The sequence below is a fragment of the Ictalurus furcatus genome, chromosome 11 (genome assembly GCF_023375685.1).
Source record: "Ictalurus furcatus strain D&B chromosome 11, Billie_1.0, whole genome shotgun sequence".
Classification (NCBI taxonomy): Eukaryota; Metazoa; Chordata; class Actinopteri; order Siluriformes; family Ictaluridae; genus Ictalurus; species Ictalurus furcatus.
The window spans coordinates 20331379-20356957 of NC_071265.1; the positions used below are offsets into that span (position 1 = coordinate 20331379).

Sequence of the window (25579 nt, forward strand, 5' to 3'; positions counted from 1 at the left end):
GTGACCCTTTACTTCCGTGGAGGAATCGCAGTAAACGCACAGTAGACCCCACATAATCTAGGTTTGCGTCTGGCTGTAGGCTGAATGGCTTTTCCAAAATGTCCAGGCTGCCTTTTGACCGAGTTCCCTGGGATAGCCTCCAGGCTTCCCCACGAGCCTGCGTATGTATAATAAGCCAGTGGTTTTCAAATTGGGGGCCACCCAGGGGGCCTCAACAATTTGGTGTGAAAAATAAATTCTCACTCTTAGACAACCACACACACATACAATCACTTCCTAATATAATGTAATGTAAAGATGCAAGATGTAATTATTAATAATAAAAAAAGGGGATATATTCAGAAGTCTGTATTTTTAATGTGTTTAAAGACATCTTGCAAAAGGGGGGCCTCGGTCAAATGTTAATGCCATTTGGGGGGCCTTGCCCTGGAAAAGTTTGGGAACCCCTGGGATAAGAAAATGGATAGATATGGAACGATGGATGGATGGATGGATGGATCATTTCCATCTCTCCCGTCACCCGTGCCCCTGCAATTCCTTCGCACCCCACAAGGGGCCGCACACCACACAGTTTGAATACAAGGGACAAGCGGATCCAAAATACAGTCAGAAAAATGCTGCAGAATAAGATCCACTATCCCCCCCCCCCCCCCCCCACACACACACACCTCTTTTATTGTATCACTTGTTCATATGTCTTTTTTTTTTTTTTTTTGCAAACTGAGTCAAACTGTGAAAGGGTTCCACTAAAATAAGTGCAGGCATTAGAGGTATATTCATGCAATGTTATAAGTCTGTTCGTGCAATCATGCATAAATCCGGGATCAAGACTGTTTAAGACACAAAACACAGGACATCATATATTCACCGTCAGTAAGGGCTCTCTGTTGTTTTGAAACACCCAACTCTGTGGTTCAAAAACTTACACTGCAGCACTCAAATAATACAATGTGAAACACAAGATCTAAGTTGCTTGGTGTCACGTGACCACGCACACGGAAGCGCCTGTCATGATACACATTGCACACTGCGCGTTGGATCCCAGGTAAGCCAACACATCCTGTCCTCTCTTGCTGTTTTTAATTCTTATCCCTCAGTACAGTTTAATACATCGTAAAAGGCTTCTCTTGTATTCACATGGGCTAACACGAACCATTAATCGACTTTCAGTAAGCGTATTTTATCATGAGCAGGGTTGCGGTGCATCCGGAGCCAATCCGGCTGATGGTGATCATAGGGTTGTCTTCATTAATGTCTTATATACACCGAGCAGCCATAACATTAAAACCACCTGCATAATATTGTGTAGATCCTCCTTGTGTCGCCAGAACAGCTCTGACCCGTCGAGGTATTGATTCCACAAGACATCTGAAGGTGTGGGTTCTGGCACCAAGACTTTAACAGCAGATCCTTTAAGTCCTGTAAGTTGTCAGGTGTGGCCTCCACTTGTTTGTCCAGCACATCCTACAGAACAATTCCTGAACAATTTTTGTGGCAGGGCGCATTATCCTGCTGAAAGAGGTCAGTGCCATTAGGGAATATCGTTGCCATGAAGGGGTGTACTTGGTCTGCAACAGTGTTTAGGTAGGTGGTACATGACAAAGTAACATCCACATGAATTCCAGGACCCAAGGTTTCCCAGCAGAACGTTGCCCAGAGCATCACACTTCCTCCGCCAGCTTGTGGTTTATGGCTGATCGGTGTAGCTACAGATAAAGTAGGATGTAAAACTGGACACTTAAATATGTATACACTGGTGTAGAATAGGGTTCGGTGTGAATGCATCAGTCCAGCGTGGGACAAGTGTAATCCTTTTACAAAGCTAAGAACCCACAACTAGCCTAAGAAACCTTGAAGTGGGTGTGATATTAAGAATTTTACTGTAGTACACGGCACATCTCAATTGCAATATAGTTTGTGTTTCATGCAGGATTGTTCTGAGTTATGTCAGATGTTGATTCTCTATCTTTACAGTTCATAATATCTTATTACCAGGGATTACCCCCTTCATCAATCAGTTTTCTTTCATTATTACACTATATATAGTATGTGCGGTATACATTATAGGAATAATGCAACTATCTGTATTTGTTTATGCTCCAAATATCCAACCTAAACCAGAAGTAAATTTTTTTTTTTTTTTTTTTTTTTTTTTTAAATAACCTCAGTGGTACAACTGTCAGCACTGTCAGCATGACACTTCCTCAACCTCAGAAACATTACTTCTCAGCTTGAGATATGTGTGGGACAAAACAGTAGTGTGCCTTCTGTTCATATGTGCATTTGCAGTTTAGAACATAAATAATGTGTTCATATTAAGTCATCCCTCACATAGTCAAAGCATTAGTTAGAAGGTTTAGCCCAAATATATAGTAGAAAAAAAGATTTGATTCTCAACATTTTTGGACTGTGTAAGATGTAATGCCTGACACACCATAGTACCCACACAGCCTCCTCACTCAAGTGAAAAATACCAAAATACCATTCCCGTGACCAAATAAGGAGGATATTATAAATTCCTTAAAAAAGATCATGTTAGGTCTGCAGGCACTCATATTTACCAAACCTGACTGATATATATATATATATATATATATATATATATATATATATATATATAATATATACACACACACAGTACTGTGCAAAAGTCTTAGGCGCATGCAAAGAAATGCTGTAGAGCAAAGTTGCCTTCAAAAATCATAGTTAAATGTTTCTCCATTAAAAAAAAATAAAATACTATAAAGAGCAGTAAACAGTAAATGAAATAAGTCAATATTTGTTGTGATGACCCTTTGCCTTATCCACAGGTAAAACACTTTAGATGGTTAGCTTTTATTTCTTTGTTTAATCAAAAATTATTAAGCAATGGATTCATTTTGGAAATGGATTACCATTAGATGGAATGTGAGAGCATCTGAGAAATAACAACTGCTTTAAAAAAATTATGTTTTGGTTTTACATTTGTCTTGCATATTTAGATCTGCCTCCAGTCCCTAAATGTCTTTTACTGTAACTGACAGTCTTTTGGCCAAGGTACTAAACAATTAAAAAAAAAAAAACTTTGTTGGCTTAACCTTACTTGTGTGGACTCGCGTCCATAGTGGGACATTTATCATTAACCTGAGTGTCATCATTTCTGGACTAGTTGATACTGGTATTGAAACTCAAGCCAAACAACCAGTGATGAGTAAATAAGTACTGATTATCTTATTCAGACTCATAAACGGCTGCTAGATCTAAGGTAGATATATTTTTTGAGAGTACTTTGGCAATAAAAGTGTTAAATGGACCTCAGTGAAAAGACAGTACTTGTGACAAGCTATTGTTGTTACAGTGCAACTGAATACGTCAATGCTTGAATCAGAGTTTTAGCTATTCAGTTGGTTACAATTTACTAAATTGATTTATTTTTCAATGGGACTAATTAAACTGACAGTTCAGTGTTAGATTACCAGTTATTTACACAGTGCTCCATACTGATCTTTTCCTGTGTTGTGATAGTCAGTTAGGAACAGATTATAATGTAGTGTTTGTTTGTGTAAGGTGTTAACCTTATCATGAACTGGAACACACAGTCACACTGGAAGACAGCAGTGCTTGCTCAATTTACAGTATATAATGCTTATGTGCTGCTGATGTATTCCCTTTGCGCTTAATGCTTAATACTTTTCTCAAAAACAGGTTTTAAAGTCTCAAAGAGACAAAGAGACATTTTGACCACTGCATTATTGCTGTAGCTAAATGTGAAACATTATCATTTTATAATCAGTGTCCTCATAAAGAGATTTGTCAGGTTTGGCACAGGTTTTAATGCTGATTTTATTGCTTTTTTGTCTTTTAGGGATTTTGTAATTACGATCGTTAACTTAAATTCATATAAAAACTACAATTAGTTTGATTACAACATTAAAAAAAAAAATCAACACTTCAAATGTAAGTAAGACACACTGAGTTAGTGACAGTCTGATTTTTACATGTAAAGTACTACAATTAGTTTGATTACAACATTTAAAAAAAAAAAATCAACACTTCAAATGTAAGTAAGACACTCTGAGTTAGTGACAGTCTGATTTTTACATGTAAAGTGCATTAGGGTTGTGCAAAAGGTTAAAATGATATCAATATCAGGACTTTAAAAGACTGCCCAAAAGGAGCAGTTGGTATACAATTAGTTTGATTACAACATTTAAAAAAAAAAAAATCAACACTTCAAATGTAAGTAAGACACTCTGAGTTAGTGACAGTCTGATCTTTACATGTAAAGTGCATTAGGGTTGTGCAAAAGGTTAAAATGATATCAATATCAGGACTTTAAAAGACTGCCCAAAAGGAGCAGTTGGTATACATGGGCTAGCAAGGATAAGCCCCCTTGTTTTTCAAAGACATCAATATAAAAGTTACATTTTTTCCATCTGCATCAGATTATTTACTGTTAACAGATGTCTTAAAGTGGATTATTTTGGATTTTTCCGGAACAAAACTCAACAGTACCACCAATGCACAGCTAGGACAACTATGGCTGTATTCTTTGTTACCCAGACAGCAGATTTATGCAGCCTATCAATGACTGTTGATTACACAGAGTGAAATGTCTCCGAGGTTTCGTGTGCATTGGGACTGATTTTCTTCACCCCATGATGCTGATGCATCTGTAAAACTTTTATCAGCACTTATTGAGAAGGCACACGTGAAATCCAGTCATGGGTGTAACGAACACGAGCGAGGTGGATTATTTACTCTATCATCCCAAAATATCTTTGGAGGAGAAACAGAATGTTGATAGACTGAGTACACATTGTCCAGTCAAAGTACAATTTACTCAAAAGAACAGACAACAGAACATTTTGGTTTAAAATAAGTTAGACTTGTTTTCTGCAAACAAAGCTTTACAGAGTTGAAACACTTAAACTTTAATAAATTGCAAATGAGCTGTCAATCTGCCTTGAAATTAAGTGATGTACTGCATTGCTCTGTTTCACTGTCGAGCTGTTGATAGATATAGATTTTAGCCCTCATGTCTATTATCACAACCAGCCATCATTGCTGAACAGCAATGTTGTTGATTTCACTAAGAACCAACTGATTTGGATATTAAAATATATTTTTGTAGTGACATCTTCCATCATTTTTCATGTTCAATTATTTATTAGTGCAGACATGAAAATTAAACCGTTGTTCAACCTACTGCATGGTTTTTCACAGGTGTGGCAGCGCTGTTTTGCTGGAACTTTTATAGTAATCCTAAGTATTGTGATGCACATTATATGGCCAGAAGTATGAGGACACATGATCTTCATAACCATATGTGGTCCTTCCCCAGACTGCTGCCACAATGTTGGAAGCACAAAATTGTCTAGAATATCTTTGTTTCCTATAGCATTACAGTTTCCCTTCACTGGAACTAAGAAGCCCAAACCTGTTCCAGCATGACAATGAACGTGTTCACAAACTTAGATCCATAAAGAAATGATTAAAGGCATGCTTAAAAACATGGTGGAAGAACTCGAGTGGCTTGCACAGAGCCCTGACCTCAACCCCAATGAAACCTTTAGAATGAACTGGAATGCTGACCTCCCCCCAAGCCTCCTAGCCCAACATCAATGCCTGAACTCACTAATGCTCTTATGGTTGAATGAGCACAATCCCCACAGCCACACTTCAAAATCTAGTGCAAAGCTTTCCCAGAAGAGTGGAGCTTAATATAACTGCAAAGGAGGACTGAATCTGGAATGGGGTGTTCAGCAAGCACATATGGGTGTGATGATCACGTGTCCACATACTTTTAGCCATATACTGTGTTTTATGTATCATCAAAATGTCTAACTGTTGTGATGTGATATTGCCCGCTCCTAATCTGCACAGCAGAATGGATAAGATCATGTACTTGTACGAAATGCATCAAAGAACTTGTCTGGAATTTGTCTTGTAACTTTTTGTTAGTTTAAATTTTGATTCGTGTATTAATTTTGTTTTGTTATTATGCAAAGGGATTGGTGAAACCATGTGGAGGATACAATGGTGTCTGCTGCTGCTGGCCACCACATGTTGGCTAAGAGGCCACGCCAAAGACAGTGAAGATTATCCACACCCTGGGCACGTTTCTGTGGTTATTGTAGGTGGCACCGGAGACCTGGCCAAAAAATACCTTTGGCAAGGATTTTTCCATCTTTATGCCACCCAATTAGGCAAAGGCCACTCCTTCTCCTTCTATGGAGGAGGCCTCTCATCAGCTGAGAAGGGCACTCCGCTCCTGTTTGAGATATTAAAGGAGCTGAACTGCCCGTCAGAACTTAAACCTGAGCGTTGTGCTCTGGTTAAAGAGCAGTTCTTGCGTCTGTCCCAGTACCTGCAGCTTAAGAGCGTGGAGGATTATGAGAAGCTCAGTGACCAGATCCAAGTGCAGCTGAAGCAGGAGGGCATGATGGAAGCAGGAAGGCTCTTTTACATGTCTGTCCCAGCCTTCGCCTATGCTGAAATCGCAGAAAAGATCAATAGCACCTGTCGGCCTCCAGCTGGAGCATGGCTCCGGGTTGTTCTGGAGAAACCATTCGGACACAGTTTCAACAGCGCCCAACTTCTAGCCGCACAGCTGTACAGTTTTCTGAAAGAGGAGGAGATGTACAGGATTGATCACTATTTAGGGAAGCAGGTGAGAGCACAGCTTTCCTGAGTTTCTGAGTTCCCGAGATCCTGAATCAAAATGAGTTTTATGTGTTATTGTTTTATGTGTTTTCTTTCTATAGGTTGTCTCCCAGATATTGCCCTTCAGGAAAAAAAATCACAAGATTCTAAAGCCGATTTGGAACAGGCACCACATTGAGAGAATAGAGATTGTGTTGAAGGAAATGTTGGATTGCAAAGGTAATGACAGTGTCATTTACTTACTACTGCAAATAAATGACTACAACATACAGTAAAACTGCTTAGTTTAAGTTTACATTGTGATTGTTATACTGCTATTTTGTTTTAAAACCTATGTAAACATGCATAAGCCATCTGGCCAATGTGTTTCTTTTTTTTTTTTTTGCTCTGGCATTTACAGGCCGGATTCAGTTTTATGACCAATACGGGGTCATCAGAGACATGCTCCAGAACCACCTTACGGAAATTATGACCCTTTTGATGATGAACATACCTGCTAACCTCTCTAACAGCGAAGAAGTCCTACAGAACAAACTCAAAGTTTTTAGTAGCCTTGAATACATTGATAGGAACAGTGTGGTTATAGGTCAGTATCAGGGCTATAATGCACAAGTCCAGATGGAACTCAACAAAACAAAGGATTATTTCAGCCGTACCCCGACTTTTGCTGGTGAGTATATGACTTTAACTGGCTGCTTTCGGATCCTTTTTTTGGTTGTAAAATAATATTAGTTCAGTTATTACCCAGTTGAAATGTGTTTGCAGGTGTGGTCATCATTGGAGACGGTCCTCAGTATGACGGCATTCCCATATTTATGTCATCTGGTAAGATGCTTGACGAACGTGTTGGATATGCTCGAGTTATTTTCAAAAATGACAAATTTTGCATTCAGGAATACAACAGTGTCCACTGCAAGCCCAAACAGATTGTATTCTATCTCGGCCATGGGAATCTCCAGTACTCAGCCATTCTTGTTAGCAAAAATTTGTTTAAGCCGGATCTGCTAAACAGTGATTGGAAAGAGGTTACCGAGCATAAAGACATTTCTGTGCTTGGGTTACCACTTTCTGACTATCACATCCAGTCCCCAGAGGTTCCCTCAGAGGCTTATTATGAACTCGTATCTAATGTGTTCTATGGACGTAAGGATAGCTTTGTCAGTGCTGAGAACCTCATGGCTTCGTGGGCTTTCTGGACACCGCTCTTGAACAGCCTGATCAATGTCGTTCCACGGCTGTACCCGGGTGGTGCTGCTAACGGTGACCTCCTGAACTTTCAGCTGCAAGGTCGGCTGCTTGGTTTCATTAGTGATGAGGAAGTGAACGTGATTCAGCATGGTCCTGAAGAGAACTTCCAGGTTATGCAAGGGAAATTCCGCAGTGCCAACATGGTGTCTGCCTGGTCCGACGAACTAGTGGAGCGCTTAGCCTCTGACCTGCACAATGTGGCCGAAGAGGTAGTTCAAGCTGAAGGTCAATTCCACCTGGCCTTGTCAGGTGGTTCCAGTCCCATTGCCCTGTTTCTTCAGCTTGCACAGCACCACTACACCTTCCCGTGGCACAGCACTCACATTTGGTTAGCAGACGAGCGGTGTGTGCCTCCCACTGAGGCAGATTCCAACTTCCGTTCCATTCACGACCGGCTACTGCAGAATGTCCACGTTCCTTACTTCAACATCCACCCCATGCCAGTGCAGCTCAACCAGCGCTTGTGTGTTGAGGAAGATGGAGGTGCACTCCTCTATGAGAAGCAAATAAGCCAGCTTGTCAATGGCTCTCGTTTCCATTATATACTGCTTGGTGTAGGTGAGGATGGTCACACTGCTTCACTGTTCCAAGACACCAATCTGAACAATATTGGGAAAAGACTGGTGGCCCTAACTGAAAGTCCAATCAAACCCCACCAGCGAATGAGTCTTACATTCACTGCAATCAACAAAGCTCACAGGGTAGGAGTACTGATCATGGGGAAGAGAAAACATGAGCTTGTTGTTCAACTCAGTAGAATTAAGGGTGAAACTCCCAAGTATCCAATCACAAGTGTACAGCTAAAAGATGGCCATCTAATATGGTATATAGACTATGATGCACTTTTAGGATAACCTCAGGTATACCACAGTGTAGTATAACTACAGTGTTAAATATAATATTCAGTTTACCATAATATCAGGGACCCACTAGGTGTATGGGGATTTGAATAATACTCAGTTAATTATAAAACACATTTTTTTTAAATTCTGCCCATAAAAATGCATATAGAAACATTGTGTAGAAATATCGGTATTGAAATGGAACTGCCTTGAGATAAGTGAGAGGTGATTAAACCACATTGATAATAATAGTTGTCACTGCCAGAAATCCTGTGTTGGACTTTTTATTAGGGGGAAAAAAACAGATGCCAATTTGTATAAATAATTTGGAGTAGATCCAAATTAACAGAACCATTATAAAGAGAAGACTGAAAGGTCATCTTTTATTATTGTATACTTGTCAACTTTTTCAGCCTTTGGATAATATTGCATTACTTGTTTTCCATTTCTTATGCCTTCAAGTTGGGTTGCAAGGGAAAACTACGACACTGTGAATGTTAATATTAAAACTAAATTTGATATTTGGAATAGTTTACTGTGCTAATTTTAAAAAGAAGGGAAATTTCATTTTTACGAGCATCATGTTTGAATCTAAAAACACTTATCTACTGTGAACATTTCAGTGGGTTATAGAGACTGCCTTGTAATTGCCATATGAAACGAGTATTTAGACACGCTGGTCCACAAGCCGTGCCTATCGCCTCTGGTAGGGCTGGTTTTTAAGGTATGCACATAGATAATATGTTAGGAGTCATCACGTAAAATGAAATTTTGGAACTGTAATTATCTGTGATTGGTCTGAATGTGTGTCTGGGAAGCCTTCTCAAATAAATTGGCTTCCAAAGCACTGGCTTGTGAAATTTTGAAGGATGCTATTTGTATATATTAATGTGTGGTCTTTCGATTGTAGTACCAGCAGAAAGTGGCTTTCCAGTTCACCACACAGTCAGACATTCCAGAAATATGCAAAACTGTATATTTTTCACAGTGTGCCACTACAAAAAAATACCTCAGGAAAAAGAAGTGCCTTATCTTTTGTAATAGTTATTAATCTTGGAAGCTTGGCACAAACCCAGTGATGTTCATTCAAACTCCCCATTTCATTAAAACAATTATGAAATCACACATTTGTCTGGATAAACATTTTTGTGGACAACACAGGGAAGGTGGGATGACACTGGAGTAGCATTTTCATTGACACATGCATAAAAATGACTTGAATATCTGATATAAAGTGTATGAGATTTTTATATTGGTTTCCATTTAAATGGCAGTTGAAACAATGTGGCCTGGTTTAAATCACAATGTATAATTGGACTGATAAAAATGCATTATACAGTATAGTGCCATTCCACTCAGTAAGTTTCACATGTTCTTTCTCTACATAAAAGATTTGTTAAAGAGTGAAATAAAGTTTTATTTTATGTGAGTGAGTGAAGCCATTCTTTATGTATTAAATATCAGTGCTGAGCAAAAAAGAACAGGTTTATAAGAGCTGGGGGTTTAGGGGTCAACAAAGACTATCATATGTTGGTCCATTTGTGATTATTGCGGCCAGGAATGCTTGATTTTCTGTGGCTTTTTAAAACATTTACGATGAAGGTTTGCAAAGTTTTTTGTGCTTTTTTGCAGGAAAACTACTTGAACTGGCAAAATGTTTGTAAATGAGACCGTTTTAACTGTACACAATTTCAGTGCACTTGAATCAAAGAGGGCTTTGACTAAATGTGCGTTGTGACATCACATTACACGTCTTGGCCCAAATCTGCAGAAAATTTTTAAAAATTATTTTTTAATTGCAAGCTTCTCCAAATATTGTGGAGCTTGCTTGATTTTGTGTTCATTTCTGTGATTGTAAAAATCATATAATCCTGGAGGGACTGATATTTCAACTTTCCTATTAATTTATCTTACTGTTAAAGGATGATTATCAGTCATTCAACAGAATTGATTACATTTGAATACATGTTCAACTGCAGCAAATATTTCAAGATTAAGTGTGTAATTTATTAAACTTTGCATGGTTATCATAATGAATAATTATTAATAATTGTACAAAATATATTTTATCTGTATTAAATATTTCATTTACATGCAGTGTACTAATCTGCAGAAGGATTTACTTTGCTTATGTTGCTTATGAAAGTCATTTCACATTTTTAGATTGTTCATATGGCCAGCACTGTAAACCAATATTCGCTGTAACAGGAGCTAACCAAGCTCAGCTGTAGACTGATCTCAAACTCAACAGGAGATTCTGAATAATACATGGGGCTGCACGAGGCAGTGAGGCGGACAGACCAGCCTAGACGAGTGTTTCTCTGAATCAGTTTGGACACATTCTGTGGAACATCCAAAGGCAACCTCTTATCATGAAGAATCCTGTGTAGAGATGTATAGAAATTGTTAGGTTGGTTTAACATTAATGATTGTAAACTCATTCCTTCAGACTATCTGAAAGATCTTCTTAGTGTGTGTCGTCTTATGGCTTATCCTATGTTATGCAATAACATTTTATAAAAGATATTATTTGTGCTAAGATAGCCAACATGATGAAATACAATTCAGTGATTTAGTTCTCTATTAACATACTGTATTTAGTGGTTTAAATGAGAACTGACTGCAGTTATTTACCTGTTGATATGATACAAGCCCATGAAAGTACCAGTGAAAAGAGATAGAGCTCTGGTGTGGTATTCGCCTGAAAAAAAAAAAAAAAAAAGGAAAAATATATTACTATAACATTATATTGCTGACAGACCTACAGATGACTACAACTAGCATTTACTAGAAACAGATACACTCACACACTGGGGAGCATTGAAGGTCAGAATGATGGTACAAAGTCCCTGAGTGAATGAGAGCACTCCGAATGTGTGATAAGCCGCCCTGATACTCTTGGGCACGGGGTCAGTGAGAGTAAGAGTCACCGCTAAGCCTTCAGCAGATATAGAAACGGTGATACAGGTGTTACTTTGTAAAGCAGTCACATGATGATGATGTGGAATAATTAGTACCATAGTGAATGACCACCTGTAGCCATGACTGAAAACACAATGAGAGCTATGAGGTTGTTCAAGAGCGGCTTTTCACAGTAGCGGGAAGATTTTGGCCTGGAAAGATATCATTTGCATTTACCAACAAAGCATTAATAGAAATGTTGGTCTCAGATTACTTTTAGCTGTGCATATTCAAAAACTGACAACATTAATTATGTTAATTAAACATGAAGGAAATATATATTCTTATGACTTACCTTGTCAATATGTAAACCTGGGGTGTCAGAAAAAGCACCACAAAAATAAAAAGAACTATTTGGCTGCAAAAGAAGACAAGTCCAGAATTTCATAATGTCAGGACATGACTAAGACCATTCAAAGAAACTGCAATTCAATCAGAATCATGCATCAGATCTTGTCTGTTTTGAATGTCAAGCATTGTGAAAGTCAGTTTCATATCAGCAGCTTACAATTTCAGACGTTGGTCTCGTGGAAGCCATCTGCTGCTCTGAAAAGCTGCATGAACCAAGAAGTGATGAAACATTTCCTTCTAAGGCACAAAGTCACTCAAACAGGCTGTGGAGATGCAAAACATGCAGAAGGTTACAGGTTGATTTTGCACAAGAGAAACACATTTTAAAAGAAAGAGTATGAACAGACACAATAAGATTCAGTACACTGTTAAAGAAGCAAACTAATTCTAATAGGACAAAAATAAAGAAAGAGGAACTGAACTCACCAGAATGCTGCTGGACTTCATGTGGACTTAGTCATACATTAAAGGCCATTTCACATGAACTTTGCATATAGCACCATCCTGTGGATGGACTAAGCACAAAACCAGGATTCTTATCAAATATAAATCACTTTTGAAACGTGGAAATTAAAATAAAAAGCTATTTACCATTTTCATATAATCAGTATTTTTAGCCAAGGCTAGTTATGTACTGGAGAAAGGACAAAAAATTCTCTATAAATATGATAGATTTCAAATATGAATATATGAGGCCATTTCCATATATTATATACCAATAGTATAGTAATTTAGTATATACCAGTAGTACAATGTCCATCCATCCATCCATTTTCTGTGCCGCTTATCCTACACAGGGTCACAGGGAACCCAGAGCCTATCCCAGGCAACTCAGGGCACAAGGCTCAAAGTAGGGGACACCCTGCAGGGGGTGCCAACCCATCACAGGGCACAATCGCACACATAGTCACAAACCACATACAATTTAAAGATGCCAATAAGCCTACGACATACGTCTTTGGACTGGGGGAGGAAACCTGGAGTACCCAGTGGAAACCCCTGAAGCACAGAGAGAACATGCAAACGCCGGTCACTCAGGGTGGAGGCAGGAATCAAACCCCGATCCCCGGTGGTGCGAGACAAACATGCTACCCACTAAGCCATATTTTGTTTTCTACTATCTAAACAAAGCTACTTATTAAATAGACAAAATACTAATCACACATTTAATGGTTTCTATGTATCCTAGATAAATGCCAGGGATGGTATGAATCACCTGGACACCTTCTTGTGTGCATGCATACACATGCCGAGACCTTCCAAGCAAGTCATGCAATGATGTGTAATTCGTCAGAAACTGAATTTTCAAAGAACTATGATTACATACGTAACTAACCTATTTAATCTCGGCCAGCTGCCTGGGGCAGTGAAACTCAATAAGATAATGTAAGCCACAGTGTAATGAGGAACTGGACTAACCAGAAAGGTGCGGAGAGAAGAGTGATGTTAATCTTGTAGAATCTGGACAAGGTGCCTGGTGATGCCCAAGAATCAGTAGTGCCACTTCCTGGAGCGACATGCCTCTAAATAATGCCCATGAGGAGATGATGCTCCTTGTAGAACAGCATGTTAGAGTAGGGCCTGGACTTCCAGCCTTAATGATGATCTCCACCACCCAGTGGCCCAGCCTCTGCTTAGACAAAGAGCCCCATGGCACTTCCCTCAACAGTGTTGTTTGATGATAGAATGGACACCAACTGGTCTGAATTATACTTTAGGGGGTGTACTGTAGAGTGTAACAAGGAACGCTGTGCAGGTTCAACTTCAATGAAAGCTGCAAAGTCAATCTACTAATTCACTAAGTTGGATGATATGACCTTGGGCAGGAATCCTGAATTCGACCACAAGGTGTGCTTATGCAAGGTGAGCTTATCGACAGAGCATGCAGTTCCCCAACTATTTGCCAAAGCCATGCCACCTACAGTGCTATGTGCTGCAATGGCTGCCACATACACGTTTAGCATAGATGAGAACTTGCCACTGTCCATTAATCTCTGGTACAAAAGGTTAGCATTATTAGAATCAGGCGATGTGATTTACGCAGTTGGCCGTGTAGTCCAAAGGGTAGACTCACAGGCACAGGTGACCTGGCTGAAGGTGCCAAATCTCTCTGCGTTTGGGCCAGCAGTTGTGCTCAGAGTACTACAACCAACTAGATAAAGCAGTAGAGGAAACCAAGGTCTTGCCAGCTTTTGAGGAGCCATAAGCAGGACACTGTGGTCTAGTTTCCAAATCCTTCAGAGTGGGTAGAATCAATAGTAGAGGAGGAAAGGCCAGCCATGGACCAGCATGAATAGGTGGCCATGTGTTGCACTTATTATCCAAAATTAAATAATTATAATTTATAATATTGATCCTTTTAAATTCTCCGAATAAATAAGGACCTATTCAAATAATAACATACAACCTCCATAAATTGTACAGCCTAGTATATTTGAAAGACTGTATTGAAAGAATGTAAGCATGTAACATTTGAGGGTTTCATTTTCACAGTGACCCATGTCCCACTGTAATTAGATGGCATACTAATTGGTGCTGACATGCACACTAAAGAGAGTCAGAAGACATCTCGATAATTTCTGCACACTTTTTAAAGAGCTGGGTGGAATTCAGGCTCATTCAAGCATGTAAGAGAAGCACAGCTGTAATGTGTCACATTTCAGTTCTTTGTGCTGTGTGTGTAGTAATATGGTGCAAAGGGTGATCACACACACACAATGTCTATTTTAGAGAACTGGTTGGAAAGACTTTTCTTTGTGGCTGAACAGAACTTTACAAAGTTTTACAGGTTTTTTTTCTTCTTTTTTTCTCAGGGGATCTTAAGAACAATGCAAGAACAGCTCCAGGGTCTCCAGTTCGAACCTGGGCTCTGGTTTCTGTGTGTGTGTCATGTTTCTGTCTATGTTTTTCCCTTGTAAGTTTGTGTAAGTTTCGTCCGGGTTGTGTTTTTCCCTCACACCTCCCAAAAGATACAGGCACTAAATTGGCTGACTGTGTGAATGTGCGTGTGGATGGTGCCTTGTCATCCCATTCAGGATGTGTTCCCAGAATACACCCAGTGTGCCCAGGATAGGCTCTGGAGCCACGGTGAGCCTAAACTTTTCACAGGAATATTGAAAATACAGCAGCAACCAATAAATGAAAACCAAAATTCAAAATGCATCACAAATATGTCATTATAAACATATTTAATGTGTTTTAGGATTGAGTTTTCCTTTAACAGTCCATACAGGATTTCTCTGAGTTTTTCTTTGTGATCGTTACCGCCAAATATGCTTGATTTTGCTGGGGATTTTTTCTAAATTTGTGACGCAATTATGAAGAGTATTGAAGAGTATTGAAGAGTATTTTGTGTGTGGGTGTTTTTTTTTTTTGTCATCGAAAACTTCTTGAATTTGGCAAAACTAAAAAACCTTTTAGTTGTACTCATGCTCGGCGCATGTGAGTTGTGATGCCATCACACGACGCGTCTTGGCCCAAATCTGCAGAAATTTTGAAAAAACGCAAGCTCCTCAGAATATTGCCGAGTTTGCTTGATTCTGGCTAAATTTCTGTGATCGCAAAATCCTGGAGGGACTGCTTTCAACTTCATTATTCACATTTGTGTGTAAGACCTGCATAATCACATTGGGTGAATCTTAGTTACTGTGCGTATGAGGCATCAACATTTTATGCGTAAGCAACAATTTAGAACCTTTATTATGCAATGTTGATAAATGATGTCACGGGATGTCATGTATGGGTACAATGGGTATAATAGGTAGGCTATATCAGTGGTTTTCAAAGTGGGGGCCGCCAGGAGGCGCCCGGGGGACCTCAACAGTTTGGTGTGAAAAATAAATAAATACATGATTTTTTCTTTCTTACTCTCAGACAACCACACACACACACACACACACACACACACACACATACAATCAATTCCTAATGTAATGTAATGTAAAGATGTAAGATGTATTTATTAATAATAATAAAAAAAGGGGGGATACATTCAGAAGTCTGTATTTTAATGTGTTTTAAAAACCTCTTGCAAAAGGGGGGCCTCGGTCAAATGTTAATGCCATTTGGGGGGGCCTTGCCCTGGAAAAGTGTGGGAACCCCTGGGTTATAGGAAAGGGATGTAAACTTTTGTAATCGAAAACCATTCGTGGGAATCTACAAGGTTTATTCCGAACCAGCAGAGGGCGCTGCTTATATTTCACAGCGTATAAACCGCTTCTAATAAAAAAAAAAGTGATTTCGCGCACTTTTTAAACCGGTAAAGATGTAAGTCATATCGGTGTCAGTTTTGTTTTGATGTCTTCTTTTTTGTGTGTGAGAAACTTAAAACTGAATTAATATAAAAGTAGCCATTTGTTGACGACGTTTAGTGAAGTCGCAATGGACGAGAAAGAGGCGTACACGCAGGTAGGAACCTCAGGGAAGCTAATGATAAGTGAAAACATTCGATTACACTTTATAGGTCTGAATTAGTCGATTTGCTTTCATTCGGATGAGTGTGTTTTATACCATGTAAAGTTAATTTTATTTTAGAATGGTCTTTTCGACTCTGGCTAATACTTTTACAGATGAACAGGATGAGTACAAAGTGATGCACGCCAGCTGGTTTGACCATCAACACACGCCTCCTCCTTGTGGACATAAACAATTATTTGTAAAAACGTTTTCGTTCAAGCGCTTTAAATAGAATCAAAGTAATATTTCACTATCCCTGTGAACGAATAGTCACTTGAATTGGATGGGTTTAACTCAGAAATACACCCAGCAGCCATAACATTAAAACCACCTGCCTAATATTGTCTAGGTCCTCCTTGTGCCACCAAAACAGCTCTGAGCCGTCCAGGCCTGGCCTCCTCAAAACCTCTGAAGCTGTGGGATCTGGCACCAAGACATTAACAGCAGATCCTTTAAGTCCTGTAAGTTGGGACAATGTTTAGATATGTGTCAAAGTAACATCCACATGAATGCCAGGACCCAAGATTTCCCAGCAGAACACTGCCCAGAGCATTACACTTCCTCCACCAAACTTTAATGGAAATGTTCAGGAATAAAACCCTTTCTAATAATAATAAATAGTGAAGTCCAGAATATCAGTGTACATGGAGAGGTTACTGAACAGTTGGTGTGCATCATTCCTTGTGATTATGTTGCTGAATTGTATTGTTGGCGTATTAATAAACTGTCAGTTAAAATGTTACTAGAGCAGGGGTGTCCAATCTTATCCGCAAAGTGCCGGTGTGGGTGCAGGTTTTCATTCCAACCAAGCAGGAGCCACACCTGACTCCACCTGTTTAATCAGTTGTTATTGGCTTTCAATAGACTCAGGTGTGGCTCCTGCTTGGTTGGAATGAAAACCTGCACACACACCGGCCCTTTCTGGATAAGATTGGACCCCCCTGTACTAGAGCAAAAGAAACAGTGTCAAATATGGAAATACATAAACTTTAAAATAAAATAAATTGTTGGCAATAACTGTTGTCTCAGAGACTGAAAGCAGCTGTTCACTACACTGTCAGTAAACTTTGCCAGAGCGCAGCAGCGGACTGTGAGAAGGAGATGAGCAGGCAAGCCATGGCCGCAATTGCTGAAACGACTTTCAGACAATGTGGTAAGTTTAACACGCTGGTGTTCATTTCCTCATTAACGTTGTAGATCAGTTCACCATGTCCCCACTGTCTTTCTACATTGTAGAGGTATTTGCACAAGATCTGGAGGCCTTCGCAAGGTAACTTTGACCTATTCGTACAGCGTTGTTTTCCGATCCTGATCATGAAGTAGCTGTAGCACATTGCAGTGTTTTTCCACAGAATAACACACACCTATCAACTTATCAGCATGCAAATGCTTCCTGAGCATAAAATAAATATAAAATCTCTAAATTCTGTAGTGAAGGGCTACTTTTAATTCCAGGATTGGGAAAACATGGCTAATTGTCAAATGTGTTTTGATGGCATGTTTACAGACCTGCAAAAAGTCTTTTATTTGTTGCGCTTCTTCCAGACATGCCAAAAGACACACGGTCACTGTGGATGATGTGAAACTTCTAGCAAGAAAGAGCGCAGCACTGGTACGAGTCTCTGAGGCACACACCAAAACTGGCTTACAAACAAATGTCCTTTTTAAATCAGGTTTATTTTGAGAATTTATTTGCCTCTTTAGGATGTGGTTCAAGTTCAAATTATAATCCTGTTAAGACATTACACTGCAGGATGAGTGTTGATCTATGAAGGACTCATCAGAAATAGCAGTGCAAAGTAACATCTTGTTCTATATTTATTTATTTATTTATTTAAAAGAATGGGCCATTTAAAATGTTTTATGCTACTATAGTCCAGCCACATCCAGCAAAAGAGTGAAGAAATGGCAATAAACAACCAGGAGCTGAAGGAGAAGAGGAAGAAGAATGCTGCCAAGAGAAAGAGTAAGGAGATGGAGGGAAATGAAGGAGAGACAGAGACCTGATTCACTTGACCACAAACCCACTGCCTGACACTGCCAGTGTGGACAAGAAGCACACAGATCTAACCGGGGGGGGGGGGGGGGGGGGGGGGGGAACCACAAACACATGGTCTGACTTTTTCAGGAAAAATCTTTTACATGAAGTGCATCAATTAATTACTCATAGCCATGCATCAAGATTGTGTATTTTATTGTAATATAGAAGATGCAAAACATTTTCATTGCCTGTGAATGTAAGAAATTTGAGTGTGTATAAAACAGATTTGAAGGGTGAGACATTTGGTAAATAGATCTGGAATAAAGACTTTGTTTAATTACAAATCCCAGAATTGACCCCATTTTGACCAAAAAAAAAGTGAGGCACAAAAATGACCAATTATTGCATTATGTAGCAAACTCAAATTTTATACAAAACCAGTGTTTTGCCATTTTGCACCAGAATGTTTGGGCCATTGTTCTGGATCCAGATTAAGCTCAATTAATCCTGCATTAAATGATTTACTAGCAGCACAAGGCCAAGCTTAAGCTGGCTCTAAAAATGAAGCCCAACATTGTGGTGGCTGTTGGTTAGGTACATTCTACAGTCTGTATTTCTGTTACCAGAGATGCTAATGCTGTAATGGGGAACCAGACACTCCTCCGTCTTCCTCCGTCCCCAAACGGACTTTCCACCTGGGGTTCAGATGCAACCTGCAGCCAGCCATTTTCCAGGCCCCTAAATGTGTGAATTCAGTTAGTTTTCAGATTTTTTCCCCCTAGTTCAAATCACTTGAGGTAAATCCAGTATGAAAAAAAAAAAAAAAAAACCCTGATATTCAAATTAAGTTTTATTGGAGCACTCTTTTCACAAGCCATATAAAATATTTTTGAAAACATTAAGCAAATGTTATCTAGAAGAAATTCATTCCACAGACATCCACATCACTCAACATACAGGTCTCACTTACACAATCACTCGTTCTCCCACCCCTCAGTGGCCACTGAAGATGTCATCCACAAGTTCACACTTACAGGTCAAAATCACAAGGAAAAGCACACACACCATACAGCATTCAGTTCAGTTTGATAGAAGCATGACACCAAAAAAAAGAAAAAAAAAAAAAAAACACTCATCACAACATTCCACTAGCTATTTAAACACATTGTCAGTATATGATAGGAGAAAAGCAAAACGGGAAGCCTAGGAGGGAAAATGTGATCCTTCAGATACAGGTAAACTAATTGTCCATTTGTTCAGGGTTGTGTATAGGTGAGGCTGGGAAGTGTCAACAAGCTCTCATTCACGCGCTCACAAATGCCACCCAGTCATATTTCAGCTCTTTCATCGCACTCTCATCAGTCTTTTTCGCTCGCTCGCTTCCATGCCTTCCTTTCTCTCCGTTCGCTCACTCTTCGCCACCACCAAGCGCACTCAACAGTTGTTAAAAATGTTCACTTTCTCTGTACAGTTCTTGTGAAATCAGAAAAATATGCTGACTTAAAAAAAAAAAGAAGACACCCACCGTGTCAGCGAGCCGAGCGAGGAGAGCTTTTAGACATGAGGAAGATGGGATTATGATCTCAGCCGCACAGTGCTGCCACAGAGGGCCTTCTTCTCAGGCAAAACCCACAGATGGCAACTGCAGAAGAGATTTCGATGAAGGCTTTTTAAATTTGTCTGGCTGCAAATAAAACATGTACTCAAGAAGACTTAAGTTTCAACCAGATTCTTTCCAATGCAAGATTTTAAAAACAAGCTTTCAAGAAGTACAAAATTTGGTGGTCTGTAAAACATGCATGTTTCTGTGAGCACAGCTTAAACTGCGTGCATTTTCAAGAATCCAGTTGAAATATTGTGTCCCTAACCAAAATTAACCAATACAGCATAAAGAAGGGGGAAGTAAACTACACAGATAATGTTTGTGTAACACTGCCTGTTTTTAAATCTTATTTAATATCTTGTTCAAATGTAGAAAAACATTCTGTTCTCCCCAAACTCCCCATTTGCTCCTGCTCCCATACCCGCAATGCACAAAAAGAGTTAAGTCTCTCAGAAAATACTTACCAAACACACACTAAAAATACCAACACTGCAAAAACAAACCCCACCACTTACATCCCCCACCCCGTAGACTTGGACTCCATACTGGAGCCAAAGCTCGAGTTAAACCCACTTCCACTGCTAGCAGCGTTAGTGCCTGCGCCCCAGCCGAGTGCAGCTGAGCCGCTGCTGTAGTTGCTGGTTCCTGTGCTGTACTGCGTCTGGTCTCGAGCAGAGCTTGCCCCACTCGCACTCGAGCCAGACGTAGCTGACTGACCCTGCTGCGCCAACATTCCCATCATTCCCCAGCTACTCTGCAGGGCAGCCTGAGCGGCAGCCATCATGGCCGGGTTCAGGTTGAAGTTGCTGAAGTTTCCCAGGCTGCTGGAGCTGCTGCGACTGCTGCTGCTTCCAAATGCCTGAGCACCGAAACCATTCCCGTAGCGAACCCGATCCATCATGTGCCCTCTGCCACTGTGCTTGGGTTCAGCATTGGATATATGAACACTCACTCCCTTGATGATTAGATCCTCCCCACACAGGGAAGCAGCAATCTATGCAAGTTAGATGGGAGAAATTATGTTCAGTTTTAATATTGAGCTATAGACATTCAGCAATAAAATTTTCTAAATATATTGTGCTCAAATGATATACTTGCTAAATATCCTTTAAAAAAAAGAAAAGAATCAGAGTCAGTAGAGACTCGTGAAATTTAAGCTTGCATTAGTGCTGTCTGGCTAAACTGTACTTTAAATGAATGACATGACTAACCTGGTCATCAGCAAAGGTAACAAAAGCAAAAGCTCTGAAAGGCTTGGGGATGAAGACATCTGTGACTTCGCCATATTGCATGAAAAACTGGCGTAGATCATCAGAAGTCATGTCCTCGGTGCAACGGCCAACAAACACCTTCCTGCTCCTCATTGGCTCGTCAGGACCTTGCTGTTAGACATGACAAAAAACAAGCTGTGGTCGGCTGCGTCGCACTCACAGTAAGTTGTGACTTCAGATGACTGTAGATTTCCATATATATATATATATATATATATATATATATATATATATATATATATATATATATATATATATGTGACTGTATACTGCACATATCAATACAATTTGAAAAAAAAATGTACAGGTTCTTGTTAACCTTTGAGTTGGGCAGCTTGCAGTCACACCACCTCCCATCAATCATGTGCCGCTGGGTAATCACTTTACCCTGGGCCTCCCAGTCAGTAAAACGAACAAAGCCAAAGCCTTTCGAATTTCCAGTCTTCGCATCTCGTTTCACCTAGAGAGAAAAATATGAACTGCGTTAGAGCGTTGTACGCCAAGACAAACGAATTCTTCACATCGAGATGCAAGGGGCAAGCTCCACTCTTGAACAACACTTTCTGCTTAGATAAGTAATATCAGAAATGTACCTGCACCATGATTACGTCACCGAAGGTACTGAAGTAATCTTTCAGGTCCTGTTCTGTAGTTTTCCATGGCAAGCCTAACACGATCAGATCTGAGGTCTTCTGGTCTCCTCTCTTGATCTTCGCTGATGAGGCATCTATCTCGTCCATTTTGCGCTTGTTGTCTGCCGATTCTTTAAATTGAGAACAGCAAGGTGAGTGTTACCTATTCTGACAAATCTCAGGAATTTTGCAACCATTTTGCCATCATTTCTCTGCACTGGCTAGAATTATGATTTGTGTTGCTTCATAGTTCTTTTGTCCTGATTATTTGTATTTATATGTACTTGAGTTTGAAACCAGTCCTTCTGCACCTGACTAGACCTGTGGTTCTCAATAGCCACTTCTCCACTGCACAGTACGGCTCGACACGACTCAACTCAATTTACTTTTCTGAGCTTGCTTTTCCACTGCAGTTTAGTGCCGCCTCAACGTGGGTGCCATCTTCCACTCGCCTTTACACAGGAATAACGTATTATCGAAGCCTTGTACAAAAACGGTCAGGGTGTATTCCAAATGCCTTTCCTGTTCACTGAACCTGATTAAGGATGTAAAATAACGCATTCTAAAACCTACGCAGTGCTCAATATGACGAAGTTAGATTCAGCTGTGACAGGAGGGACTTCGATAAAGCCCATTTGGAAATCAGTAATGAACGAGGTGTAAAAATCTAAGACAGAAACCTTTGTTGTAATTTTATCTGCAGTTAGATAAATGATGCATACTTTTCAAGTAACAGAATATTACCACACGCAAAGTATGTATTAAATGACATTTATTCAGGCACAATGCAGAACCACTCGTTACGGAGAATCCTCACTCCCTCAGTGCGTGACTCATGTTTAGTGTCATCTCGGCTCACTTGGAACCTCGACCGAGGTGGTACAAAAATAAATAAATAAATAAATAAATAAATAAATCTACCAGGTACTATTTACTTTGGAAAGCCCCCCCAAAAGTGAGTTGAGTCGAGGCATACCGTGCAGTGGAAAAGTGCCATAAGTGGGGTCCATGAAACCCCCGCAGTCTGAAAAACACAGCCAGAGGGTGGGTGATTTAAAAATAAAGAAATAAAATCATTTAAAAAAAAAAAAAAACACCACACACAAACTACATTTCAAATGAAATGTACCCATGAGAACTTATTAGAATATTTGACTCACCAGTTCAATTTAAAGGAGTTGACTACCCTCAAAGTGCTTGTAGATACTTAGAATTTTGTATTTCTGTTTAAACATTTTATAAGTAAATTTGGATAACAGTTTGCTAAATTATTAAAAGGTTAAAAAAAAAAAGGCTGCCTCTGACCACTTTAGGACGCATGACTGCATACTAAAAAAAAAACCCTGTTTTCTATTTTCTCTGTGACTAATGGTTGCTATATGGATTTTTATATTATTCCAACACAAACCTTTTGGATAATTCACGACGTACACGAGGTTGCCCCAGCCGTTTTCCGGCGCGTGCAGCACTCCCTCCGCTAGGCGCACGCCGCGCATGCACTGAGAGATAGGGCTCCGGTAGCGAAGGCCGCACGCGCCGGGGAACTGCGCCGCCACCGTGGACAACAGCACCGTGCCGTCGTCTTCCGAGGGAATCTCCATCGGCTCTTCGTTCTCCTCCTCAGCCACGCGAATGTACATGTCGGCCATCTCTGCTCTGTGGGCAAGAAGAAATATTTATACAGAGATGAACTGGGTTTAAAAAAAAACAAAAAACGAGGTCCTGACCGCTAAATGTTAGCTAGTTGCTACTATCGCGTGCTAAGGACGCGGTTTTAAAATACAAGACGGCTAGTTGAACAGACCCCCCCCCCTTCACATTTGTGGGAAGTGTACCTTGTCTATGAAAATTGAATCTGTAGTGAATTTAAATGGTGGAGAACACCACAAGCGAGCCGACAGTAGCCCCGGTCGGTTCTGCTCTTTCTTTGTTAGCGGTTGCTGGTCTACAGCTGCCTCCCCCTCTCGAAGCGTGCTGCTTGAATGAATGAGCGAGCCGAGTGGCTAATGTTTCCTCTCTACGGCTCACACAGCGTGCGAAACACAAACCCTGATGTTAACCAACTTCGTAGTGTATTGCGAATTCAACTCTCAGTCCTAAAACAAACAATTACTGAATTCCATAAACCTCACGCGTCTGTTGTTTTCGTAGCAAAAGACGTAACCTAAGTCATGGAGGGATATACGTCATCTTCGGAAGGAACCATTTTTTGGTGGGGGACGTCGAAGTGGATACATGTAGTTAACGCATAACTACACCAATAGCATTTAAGTCCAAATGAACTACACATGAAAGTGAGATAACAAAACAGAATTCACACAGCTACTCACAACAGTTGTTTCTCCTGGTTATTCACGTATTCGATAAGCGAATTCGGTATACCCTCCCCCCGCTAATAAACAGGCCGCATGAAACCGGAAATGGCTGCCTGAAACTTGCAGTTGTCATGCCAGGGAAAAAAGACTTTTATTTTTTATAATAGATTTCCTATTCTGTCCTAGTATCTAGGGAGATTACGGTTATGCCCATCTATAATTAAATGTATTCTATTTACTTTAAATAAATTAGATTGCACAACAGTGTATAAAATGGAATACTGATAGCTAAAGGTATAAATCTTACGAGCAGGAGAGTAAGTGTATAGGTCACCCGTAGCATGACAATTAAACGGTAAAGGCCTCGTGTGTAAAAAAACAAACAAACAAAACCCAGTTTTACTCTAAGCACGCTTGTTATCTTTCATCATGACCGTTTGAAAGGGACTTTCAATAAAGTGCATAAAGAGTAACTAACCAAAGACCTTAACCAAAAATGAAATAAATTCTAAAATGGCTTGAAACGGAAATTCGTGTAGCGTTTATTTTATATAATTTTTTTTTTGCCATATTAAACTTTTCCATATAAATTATAACTTGTGATAATGTATTAAATCTGTAGATAACAATACTTTCAAAGGGAATATTGAAAGAATATACTTACGAATCCATATTTGCGGAAAGAGACCAGATCAGTTAAAAGCACAGAACCTTCTGTATTGCATAGCGCAGACTCTTGTGATGAAGTTGGAGATAGTCACAGCCTTCTAAACTCTGTAACCCCGGAAAGATTTGTAAAGAAGCTGTTGGTTATAAAAAATGTAACAGTCATGCCAGAAGATGGTGCTAATGGATCAGTAAGACTTCCCATAAACAGGAGCTTTATTGGAAAGCTTGAGAGACACTGAGTCCTACAAAACTAGCTCAGATAGATGATTACTACTACTACTACTACTACTAATGATAATAATAATAATAATAATAATAATAATATATATATATATATATATATATATATATTTTTTTTTTGAGACTCCAATTCTTACTCAAAACAACTTACACTCAGTTACATATTCAGTGGCCTGAGCCACTCAAAATGTTCTAATCATGTCTGAATGCTTACAAAACAACAACAAATAACAGTATATTAGCATCCAGCATTTTGGATTGCATGATGTATTGACATTATATTGTAAATATACTATTTAACAATGTGCATATTTTTGTTGGCTTTTTCTTCATCTTCCTTATGGTAAAATACATGGATTATGGATA

The 25579-nt window shown here is 39.6% G+C and overlaps 4 protein-coding genes across 8 annotated transcripts; 2 read left to right on the forward strand and 2 right to left on the reverse strand.

Annotated features, from left to right (window-relative positions):
* The first annotated feature begins 137 nt into the window (after positions 1-137).
* On the forward strand, positions 138-10164 carry h6pd (hexose-6-phosphate dehydrogenase (glucose 1-dehydrogenase)). The gene is made up of 5 exons (XM_053636205.1): positions 138-1045; positions 5991-6652; positions 6747-6864; positions 7046-7315; positions 7411-10164. Exons 2-5 carry the CDS (start codon positions 6005-6007, stop codon positions 8745-8747), a joined length of 2373 nt encoding a protein of 790 aa, XP_053492180.1. The 5' UTR covers positions 138-1045; positions 5991-6004; the 3' UTR covers positions 8748-10164.
* Positions 10165-10720: 556 nt separating this feature from the next.
* On the reverse strand, positions 10721-13547 carry LOC128614667 (uncharacterized). The gene is made up of 8 exons (XM_053636206.1): positions 13467-13547; positions 12474-12562; positions 12205-12310; positions 11992-12054; positions 11769-11848; positions 11543-11673; positions 11370-11436; positions 10721-11117 (listed from the first exon to the last, which is right to left on the reverse strand). The coding sequence occupies exons 3-8, from the start codon at positions 12276-12278 to the stop codon at positions 11062-11064; spliced, it is 471 nt and encodes a 156-aa protein (XP_053492181.1). The 5' UTR covers positions 12279-12310; positions 12474-12562; positions 13467-13547; the 3' UTR covers positions 10721-11061.
* Positions 13548-16296: 2749 nt separating this feature from the next.
* cenps (centromere protein S) lies at positions 16297-18579 on the forward strand. The gene is made up of 5 exons (XM_053636207.1): positions 16297-16454; positions 17532-17655; positions 17739-17772; positions 18048-18114; positions 18378-18579. Exons 1-5 carry the CDS (start codon positions 16428-16430, stop codon positions 18507-18509), a joined length of 384 nt encoding a protein of 127 aa, XP_053492182.1. The 5' UTR covers positions 16297-16427; the 3' UTR covers positions 18510-18579.
* A 100-nt stretch (positions 18580-18679) lies between these two features.
* On the reverse strand, positions 18680-25075 carry tardbpb (TAR DNA binding protein b). 5 transcript variants are annotated; one of them, XR_008387079.1, is made up of 8 exons: positions 24969-25075; positions 23398-23645; positions 22966-23013; positions 21951-22120; positions 21677-21817; positions 21298-21468; positions 20009-21080; positions 18680-19221 (listed from the first exon to the last, which is right to left on the reverse strand). XR_008387079.1 is itself a non-coding variant. In XM_053636208.1 (7 exons), the coding sequence occupies exons 1-7, from the start codon at positions 24974-24976 to the stop codon at positions 20598-20600; spliced, it is 1269 nt and encodes a 422-aa protein (XP_053492183.1). In that variant the 5' UTR covers positions 24977-25075; the 3' UTR covers positions 18680-20597. The 5 variants fall into 5 exon arrangements, 4 of the variants coding, with proteins under 4 accessions (XP_053492183.1, XP_053492185.1, XP_053492184.1 ...); XM_053636208.1 differs by having other exon boundaries at positions 18680-21080; XM_053636210.1 differs by lacking the exon at positions 24969-25075 and adding an exon at positions 24320-24432 and having other exon boundaries at positions 18680-21080.
* Positions 25076-25579: the final 504 nt, after the last annotated feature.